Source organism: Myotis davidii, unplaced genomic scaffold (assembly GCF_000327345.1).
Source record: "Myotis davidii unplaced genomic scaffold, ASM32734v1 scaffold204, whole genome shotgun sequence".
Classification (NCBI taxonomy): Eukaryota; Metazoa; Chordata; class Mammalia; order Chiroptera; family Vespertilionidae; genus Myotis; species Myotis davidii.
Window position 1 is genome coordinate 4,756,432 of NW_006299715.1, and position 10,059 is coordinate 4,766,490.

The following is a 10,059-nucleotide window of genomic DNA, read 5'->3' on the forward strand; positions in this document are numbered from 1 at the left end:
GCCAACAGCCTCACCGTGAGCTGCTTGATGATCTCCTCTCTCTCCTTCAAGCGGGTCTGCAGGCGGCCTATGAGCTGCACGTCCTCCGGCCTGGACGCCCCCTTCCCTGGCTTTTCTCCGGAATCCTTCAGTCTGTTCCAAGCAGACATGCAGTTAGCCCCTCACTGCAACTACTCAACCACGAGCGGGGGAAAAGGTGATGACGTGGTAGGGACGCCACTGGTGGTCAACCTGGCCATTTGGGCTCTATTCCCAGCTCTGCTTTTTTTTTTTTCTAGCTGTGACCTTGGGTATGCATTTCACCTGAGCCTCAGTTGCTCCTTTAAAATGGGCGTGCTTAACTGGTTTGGATCAGTGGAAGTGCCGGCCTGCGGACTGAAGGGTCCCAGGTTCGATTCCGGTCAGGGGCATGTACCTTGGTTGTGGGCACATCCCCAGTGGGGGGTGTGCAGGAGGCAGCTGATTGATGTTTCTCTCTCGTCAATGTTTCTAACTCTCTCTCCCTCTCCCTTCCTCTCTGTAAAAAACCAATAAAATATATTTAAACATAAAATAAAATAAAATGGGCGTGACACGGGGTGGTTGTGAGGATTCAATGCCTGGCACGTAAGTACCCATTAGAGGGAAGATGGTAAAAGCTTCCCCTCCAGATTTTGGATGATCTGCTTTGTATTACAGACAGTGGAGGAAGTTTTTAAGAGGGCAAGCCAGGGCTCAGACAGGTGACATTTACGTTCACTTAGTGCTGCTGGACCTGGTCTCCCGGATGCTAGCACCCAGTCCTCCAGTCTCTTAGCAGCCAGAGAAAGTAAGTCAGACCATGTTACTTCTGCCTAGAGCAGCAGTTCTCAACCTGAGGGTCGCGACCCCTTTGGCGGTCGAACGACCCTTCACAGAGGTTGCCTAAGACCATCCTGCATATCAGATATTTACATTATGATTCATAATTGTAGCAACATTACAGTTATGAAGTAGCAAAGAAAATAATTTTATGTTGGGTCACAACATGAGGAACTGTATTTAAAGGGCCAGAAGGTTGAGAACCACTGGCCTAGAGCCTTGCCATGTCTTCCCAGTGTGTTCTGAATATATCCAACCTCCTCCCCGCTCACTGTAGCATTTCCTTCATCCCCTGGAGTTACCCCACCAGCCTCAGTTTCTACCACTCACCCTCTCGCTCATTCCACGGAAGCCACAGGGCCTTCTGGTTGCTCAGGCTTATGAAGCAGACCCCGGGGCCTCTCTCATTCCCACGGCCCCTGTGCGTAGATGTCACCTCCTTAAAGAGGCCTCATTGCCCCCTCTTGCCACTCTCTAGAAACTGATGCTATTTTTCTTACAGCACTTTCACTACCGATATGAAGTTAAATATTTGTTTATTTCTTGTTAGCATCCCCATTTGTGAGTTCTATGAGAGCATAGTCTTTGTTTTGTTCCCTCCATAATCCAGAGCCTAAAACAGTAAGCCCTGAATAAACATTTGTTGATTGAATGCATTAATGCCTTTTGTATTATCTATAATAATAAAAGCATAATATGCTAATTAGACCAGACAGCCGAACAATCTTCTGGACGTTATTCCAGACACCCTTCCAGACAAAGCTATGGCTGCGGGGGCTGAGGCAGAGGTGGTTAGGGGCGATCAGGCAGGCAGGCAAGTGGTTTGGGGCAATGAGGCAGGCAGGCAAGCAGTTAGGGGTGATCAGGCAGGCAGGTGAGCAATTAGGAGAGATCAAGCAGGCAGCCAGAGGTGGTTGGGGCGATCACGCAGACAGGCAGAGTAGTTAGGGATGATTCGACAGGCAAGTGAGTGGTTAGGGGCAATTAAGCAGGCAGGCAGGTGAGTGGTTAGAAGTCAGTTGTGAGAGGGCTGTCGGACATCCCCCTAGGGGTCCCGGATTGTGAGAGGGTGCAGGCCGAGCTGAAGGACCCCCAACCCATGCACGAATTTTGTGCACTGGGTCTCTAGTCTCTCTATATAAAAGCCTAAGCAACCCTTACAAACTGGTCAACTGAAACAACTGGAATGTCTGGAACGACCAGAATGACTGGTCACTATGACATGCACTGACCACCCCCGGCTCGGGCTCCTCCTCAGCCGCCTGCCGCTTCGACACTGCTACATCCCTTGGGGGATGTCAGACTGCTGGTTTCAGCCTGATCCCCAGTAGTCCAACATCCCCTGAGGGGTCCCAGATTGCGAGAGGGTGCAGGCTAGGCTGAAGGACCCCACCCATGAACGAGTCCATGCACCAGGCCTCTAGTCTGTCCATAGGAATAATAATTTCCACCTTGCAGGACTGTGTTGGAAGAGGGCCAGTGCTAATAAGAAAGGCAGCCTTGATCCTTCTGCTTTCTTCCCAGTGTGAGGGCCAAACCAAGCCCAGGAGGCAGTCTTACTTCTCACAGATTCCCAGGGCCCTGCACAAAGCGGGACTGCAGTGTCATAACGTGACAGGTGACCAACCATCCCCGCTCCTCCGGGGCTGAGGTACTTCCTGGGACTCAGGGTTTCCAGTTTTAAAACTGGGAGAGTCCCCTCATAAATGGTACCTCGACTCTCCCCTCACTTACTCGGTTTCCAGGGCAGCCAGCTGGGCCTGAAGCCGGGCTTGAACGCTGCTGAAGTCGGCCACCATCGCCTGCATCTCCTTCCGATGTTCCTGGCGTAGCAGCTCCACCTCCCGGGCCTGCTGGGCCTGCTGGTCCTCCTCCAGCTGCCTGCAGTGGATGGAAGCACAACTGGGCTGACCCAGCTTTCGGGACCCCCACTTTTGGGCGCTGGGGTTTTCTCCCCCTTCTGCTGGGTGGCCAGGTTTGGAGACGATGGGTCCAGGTAGGTTATGCATCTGAGGTCAGGGCACCGTGGGAAGGAAGCCTGGGGTGTGTGAGGTGTGGGGTCCAGGTTAAGCCCCTTCTCTCTTGTGGAGCCCCTTCTCAGCACTCCCACCCCAGCATTCCATGAAGGAGAAACCTCCTCATTCCATGAAGAACAGCCTACAGGGGGCAGGAGTAGGAGGCAGCTCTGGAGGGGAGCCCTGGGAAGCATTCTCTCCACTCGGGGCAGGTGGGGAGGCCTGGATGCAGAGATTCTGTATCAGAATTACTGAGGGTTGGACTCTGAGACCTCGGAGATCCCCAGTCCGGGTGGAAAGGCAGGGTGGGTGCGGTCAGGAGAGCAGCGTGTAGAGCCGGGGTGCCATGTCCGTCTGCCGCCTCCTCCATCACTTCCTAGCTGTGTGACCTTGGGCAAGGTATGCCCGGCTCAGTGTCTTCATGTGATAAGTGGAGGTGACGACTGTGGCTACTACCTTACAGGGCCAGTGCAAGAATGACCCTGTCCATACATGCCCAGAACAGTCTGTAGCCCAAAGTGGGTGTCCAGGCATCAGCCATCACTTTGCTTTAACCTAGGTGTGGGGCCCCTAAGGGGCCTACAGACAAGCCTCAGGGGTGTGTCTCCCTCAGAAAGTAGGTGCATAATTTTGTGTGATTACATTCTTCTCCCAGGGGAGGGACCATTGTTTTCTGAACTGGAGGGGGCTGTCCCCCCAAAATGCTCCCACCTCCTTAGTCAGTGTCACGTGGTGAGTCCCTAACTGAAATCAAGGTGTCTCACCTTAGCCAGGTGGGCCCATAGTTGTTCTTAGATGAGCATTTCACTTGCACAACTACTTTCACTTGAACAACTGAGATAAAATGGACAAAATCCTTGGAAAGTATGAACTGACAAAGCTCCCTCAAGAAGAAACAGATAGCCCGAAAAGTCCTATAGCTATTATTGAAGTTAAAATTGAACTCATGAACTTTCCAAGAAGTGGGGGAGAGGGGAGGGCTGTGAATTCAGGACTGATAATGAGCTATTCAATCTGGATTAGGTAATGGTAATGCCACAGGTTACCGAGTGCTCCCCGATGCCAGGGGCCTCTCGCATACAGTGCCCTGCTGTCTGCAGCAGCCCTGCAAGGTGGTGCCATCTCCACCACAGAAGAGGACAGTCTTGGAGAGGTTAGCTGACTCACCCAAACACAGCTAGTTAAGGGCACACAGCACTGTCTGCCTAAGGCTGGTTTTGAGAATACCTTTGGTATCGTTAGGTCTGATTCCATAAATTCCCTGATTTATAGAGAAACTGAGTTCCTGCCTCTATTTCAGAGCTAATCCCTGCATCAAGGGAGTAATATCAGTGAAGTGCTAGGGGATTAGGGAGTATTTTCTTTGGGAAGGTGCTGTGGGGGAATCCCAGGCCCCCCAAGCAGCAGTGGAGGGAGGGAAGGGAGTGAGGGAAGCCCTGAGGCCCGCAGACAGACCTGTGCTGGTCGCGGAGCTGCAGCGCCTCCTGCTGGTGCTGTTCCACCTCGGCCTGCAGCTGCCGCACCGTGTCCTTGAGCTGGGAGTTCTCCCAGAGGAGGCACCCCTCGCTGGGAGTCTGCTCAGCGGTGCCCTTCGGGGAGCCTGCGGGGCCTGGGCCGCCCCCACCCTGGGGAGAAGGTAGCCAGGAGAGATGTTTTCAGGAGGCGCAAAGGTGGACATGGCCCAGATGTGCTCCTCCCAGCCTCCAGCCTCCACAGCAGTAGGGCGCCACTGAGGGCGACATACAAATGCACTTTATGAATGCCTGAAGCAGGACTGGGGAGAGAGGTCTGGGCTCTTAGGAGTCACTGTGCTACCCAGCTCGGTGGGAATCATGGATGTGCAAGCAGGGGCCAAGGGGCCAATGGGCCGTGTCTGACCAGGAAGCTCATGGAGAGTGGGCCCTGAGCTGGGGGGACAAGACTGCTCCCACCATGGGAACAGGGAGGTCTAGATGGGGAGAGGAGCTCAGAGACATCCCCCTGCAGACCTGAATGGGAGTGGGGTTCGGGGGTGGGGGGAGTGGGCGCGGACTGGCCACCTTTAAGCTCTGCCTGGTACCAGCACCCTGAGAGGCTGCTGAGTCTGAATTAAAAACATGTAGAACTTTAAACCTGTGTTCTGCTTTACGAAGAGGGGAGTCTGCAGGCTCGCCAGGGACCCCTAGCAGGAGGAGAAGGGTCCTCCCCATTTCAGACAAGTACCCGGGCCTCTCCTTTGGGAGTTTGCAGTAGCCTTCACTGCTTGGAGAGGGGTGGGGTGGGTGGGCCAGGGCGCTGACCTCGGTGGTGTTAGCATGGCCCTCGCTGTCCCCTGCACACGGGGTGATGGGCTGCCGCCTGTCAGAGCTGCCCAGAGCCCTCAGCTCAGCCTGCAACGCCTCCAAGTCCTTCTGGTGCTCAGAGCAGGCGGCCTTCTGCTCCCACAGCTCCTGCCTCAGGGACTCTGCAAAGGAAGAGCAGCGAAGGTCAGGTGTGTGCAGTGAAGGTCAGTGAAGGGCAGGTGCACTCAACAAAGGTCAGGCGCACGGGGAGGCTGACGTCTGTCCTGGGGTAGGCGCTGCTGAAGGCTTTGGGTCAAGTTCTCCAAACTTATTTCAAGATGACAGTAACAGGAGTTCCATTTGCGGTGCTAAACCCCGGCGAACTGTTCACAGAAGCCCTACAACCATCCTGTCCAGTATTACCCCTCCCCTTTTCCTGGTGTGGAACCCGGGCCTCAGAGAGGTTGAGCGAGGAGCCCAGAGCCACACAGCTAGCAAGTTGTGGAGTCGGGATTCCACGTGTCCAGTGGTGCTTCCTCCCTCTGCACCATCTCGGAGACACTGCTGGGTGTTAGGAAGGTGGCGGGTTCGGGTGGGACAGCCTCACCCAGCGCTGAACCCCGAGGCAACACTGGGCCTCAGCACCAAGTCCACAGGCCGAGAGGAGAACAGGGAATTACCAATGACCAGGGCCTCTTCTGGGGTTGCAGGTCTCCAAGTCTGAAATTTTGACTTTTATGCCAGCCCCGAAGGGGGCAGAACATGGGTTCCCCTTACCCTGGGAGTGAGGTCTTGACTGGAAAGTGGGGGCAGGAGCTGGCATGTTATCCCAACAGAACCGAGTAAAACCAGAATCATCCAAAGAAACAGACATGCCCTCCTCAACTCAGGGCAGGTACAGCCAGAAACTCACATTTCTCCCGAGGATGGTGCTGATTTCTAGGGGTGCGCTGCCGTGATTGAAAGTCAAAGAAAGCAATCCTTTCAAAATGACTATTTTCTGATAGAATACACGCTACTCAGTTACTTATTTATTTTTTTAAAAAAGAAGATAATTTTTAAGGACTAGCAAATTTAATACTTTTCTGTAATGGACTTTTGAGACTATATTTTAGTTATTGCAAGTAACTTTTGAAATATTGTTCCAATAATTCCTTAAGCTATAAGATAAGCACCCGGCATGGGCCTCAGTACATAGCAAATGCTCAACAAATATTTGTAAAATAAACGAATGATGTTTAGAGTGAAAATCAATGATATTGTGAAAGTGTATTAGTTGTGAAAGGTTTCCCATATACCTACTAAGCTTCTCTCAAAGGTATAGTATATTAAACACATATAAGAGCTTAATATATTCTGATGACATTATGCTGAAAAACTTACTTGGTCGTGTTTTCTCCCCAATAGAATTTTAATAAAGCAACTTCTCTAGTTTCTTTCCTTTAAAAAAAAAAGTCCAGACACTGCCGCATTTTTTGAAATCCATTATCACAAAATGGCAATAAAACCCTTTAGCAAAGCACAAACTGTAGTGTACTCATTACTCTCCCCTCTTCTCCCACCACACACCCGACCATCCACTTATCCATCCATCCATCTGTCCATCCATCCATCCATCCATCCATCTACAAACCCACTTATCCATCTATCTGCCCACCTGTCCATCCATCTACAAACCCACTTATACATCTAACTGCCCACCTGCCCATCCGTCTGTCCATCTATCCCCCACACATCCATCTATAGATCCACTCATCCATCCATCCACCCATCTATCCAGCATGTCTGGGTCCCCACCCCAGTGTATCACTCACCCTCTCAGCCCTCGCACACTGACCTACACTGCAGGTCAGGTGTGTCTCACACAGACGGTGAGGGCCTCAGCTCCCCAAACTTGCAGAAATCTTCAGAATGGAATGAGAGGTTGGGGCAATCCCAGAAAGTCCCGATATGTTCAATAATAATGATAATGATCATTCACGGGGCTCATGCTATGTGTTAGGTGTTTTATATTTAATATCTCACCAAATACACATTACAACCCTATGAGATAGGGCAATTGTAACTCCATTTTATGAAAAAGGAAGATGAGGCTGAGAGTGACCCACCCCAGGTCCCCAGGTCTCACAAGTAGCTGCTGTCAGAGCCAGGAGAGTCGTCCTGGCCTGTGTGCCTCCTCCCCCTGCCCCCTTGTCACCCTCCCCACCCCCAGGTGTGGCTGGTGTATACCTAGCAACAGAGCCTGCTGAGCCTGCATCCTCGTCTGCTCCCCCTGGACCTCTTGCCGGACCTTCTCCTCCACGGCCTGGCGCTCCAGCCCGAGTGCCTGCTGCTGGATCTGGAGGGCGTGGCTGGATTCCTTTTCCAAGAGCTCTTCGGTGGCCTGTGGGGGAAAGTGGGAGGAAGGAAGCATGAAATTGGGCACAGCAGGGCAGACCTGTCCCCTCTGCCAAGTTCCTCCTCCGAGCTGGGACCGGCGGAGCACTCACCACTCCCTGGTGGGGGGCTTACCAGCACCTGATGTTAGTTAGGACTTCTGACCTCCAGAACCGTAGCGTAAGAGCTATGTTGTGTTAAGCCACCAGTTTGTGGTCATTTGTTACAGCAGCAATTGGACACCAATAGAGTTTCTTTCTCTTTTTTTGGCAACAGAGAGTTCCAATTAATACATTTTGAAACGAGAAACTGAGGCTAGAAGAGATAAATCCGCGTTTCCAAGGTCACACAGAAAAGATGCAGGAAGCATCATCCCCTCCTCCTCTCCTTTTCTTTTTACAGAGGACGACACGGGCTCAGGAAGGTGAAGTGACCTGCCTGACGACAGGGAGATAGGGGGTGGTGGAGCAGGACAGGGTGGAGCAGGACAGGGTGGAGGCAGGATGGTAGCCATGGGCTGCGGTGTCCACTCCCTCATGCAACCTCTGGGAACAGTGAGAAATGGGATTTCCACCTGAGGGGACAGAGCCATCCTGGGGCCTGAGGCAGGGGACCGAATGCTGCAGCCTGGCCTTGCCGATCCCCAGCAAATGGGGAGACGCGGTCTTACTCCTCCCAGGGGAGGCTCTGTCCTCTGGGGTGAGTTTATTGAATAAGGCAGCAAAGCTCCACCATTCAAACTCTCCAATTGTTCCTCCTCTTACTGCAAGACTCACAGAACTCCATCCCCAGTGAAGCAGGAACGGAGAGATGGAAGCAAAGCTTTGCAAAAGACCTTGTTGGAGAAGCTGATGGCGGCAGCTCGCTGGTGGAGTCCGTCTCTGGGTTGTGTGAGCAGAGCTGGTCCATAGTTACTGGTGACGCGGGAAGAAGCCTCCACAGAACAGGTGAGCCCCCGGTGGGTGGCGCTCAGAGAGCACGGGGCACCCATGCAGGTGTGAGGGCTGGAAGGTGTGCTGTCATCAGAGACGCCCAGAAGGTAGTCATTGTGTTTGGGCCAGGACTTTGAGGTCACCATGAGGTCCCCGAGGCAGAATATAACCTGATGTCCACACACCACTGCACACCTGTGCGGCAGGAGCCAGAAACAAAGCAAAACGTAGCTGCCAGAACCAGAAAGGTGCCTCCAGCGCCCTCTCCTGGCAAAGCTTAACACTGTGCTCTTTGCAAAGGAGCAATGCTGCTTCAAGAGCCCAGATCATGACCGCAGGACAGGCGCTGCAGGTGGGCTGGGATCTGGGAGGCAGTACACTGAGAACAGAAGGCAAATCTTCTAGTATTGGATAGGTCTGGTGACTTTTACTTCCCGGTATTTGATGTCTGGTGACTTTTATTTAATTCTCACACCGTGCTGGCAGGGTCGCCTGCTGCCAGAATCAAGGCCTCACTGGGTGTGATTTCAAGCCGTGTTGTCACAAACCTGCTGCTAAGAAGCACGTACACAACAGACACTCGAAGCCAAGCTGGGAGATGAAGGCTGTTTCCACGTCACCGGGGAGGTGGACTCAGGAATCCCGTTTCTATTCACTTGTTTCCAGCCGCCAGGACACCAGAGGCGGGGCGTTCTTCTCACAGGAGACGAACCCCCTCCCCCCGGAGTAACGAAGGACCCCAGTGTTCGTCTAAGTCCTCCTCCAGCCAAAGCACACTTCTGAAGGAGTTCCTCATCTAACCTTCAGGCACCAGGACTCAAAGTGGCGACTCCGTCTACATGTGCAGCTGTCACGCCAAGAATCAGCTTATGTATATGAGGAAGGGCTAAACATCAGCCACAGGCAGGCATGTGAGGTACAGGAAGGATTAAGATGAATAAAAAACAGTTCTTTATTTTAACAAACTTGTGGTTCAGTGCGGGGGACCAACAGGCCATGTAAATGACAAAAACAACCCCCTCCTCTCTCTCCTACACGTTGTTCACCTGGCATTTTGGACCAAAGTACATCATTTAATATACGTTTTATTGATTTTTTACAGAGAGGAAGGGAGAAAGATAGAGAGAAACATCAATCAGCTGCCTCCTGCACACCCCCCAACTGGGGATGTGCCCGCAACCAAGGTACATGCCCTTGACTGGAATGGAACCTGGGACCCTTCAGTCCGCAAGCTGATGCTCTATCCACCGAGCCAAACCGGTCAGGGAAAAGTACATCATTTAAAAGGTACTGGGTGCTATTTAAATATTTCCCAATGGCCCTAGTCGGTTTGGCTCAGTGGATAGAGCATCGGCCTGCGGACTGAAGGGTCCCAGGTTCGATTCCAGTGAAGGGCACATGCCCGGGTTGTGGGCTCAATCCCCAGTAAGGGGTGTGCAGGAGGCAGCTGATCAAATATCCTCTCATCATTGATGTTTCCATCTCTCTATCCCTGGCACTCTGAAATCAATAATATATATATTTAAAAATAGAATTTTATAGTATGTGAATTTTATGGTATACAAATTACACCTTAATTACTAAGAATATACACTGAGTGGCCAGATTATTATGACCGTCCAGATTATTATGAAC

At 52.2% G+C, this 10,059-nt stretch overlaps 1 protein-coding gene across 1 annotated transcript in view; it reads right to left on the minus strand.

Annotated features, from left to right (window-relative positions):
• Positions 1-10,059, minus strand: part of FAM184B (family with sequence similarity 184 member B) — a 62,040-nt gene that overhangs the window by 4,958 nt on the left and 47,023 nt on the right. Inside the window, exons 9-13 of the mRNA XM_015571821.1 lie at positions 7,346-7,499; positions 5,135-5,298; positions 4,311-4,480; positions 2,575-2,721; positions 15-132 (exon numbers count right to left, since the gene is read on the minus strand). Of these exons, the coding sequence (XP_015427307.1) occupies positions 15-132; positions 2,575-2,721; positions 4,311-4,480; positions 5,135-5,298; positions 7,346-7,499 (753 nt within the window). The remainder of the gene's footprint in view (positions 1-14; positions 133-2,574; positions 2,722-4,310; positions 4,481-5,134; positions 5,299-7,345; positions 7,500-10,059) is intronic.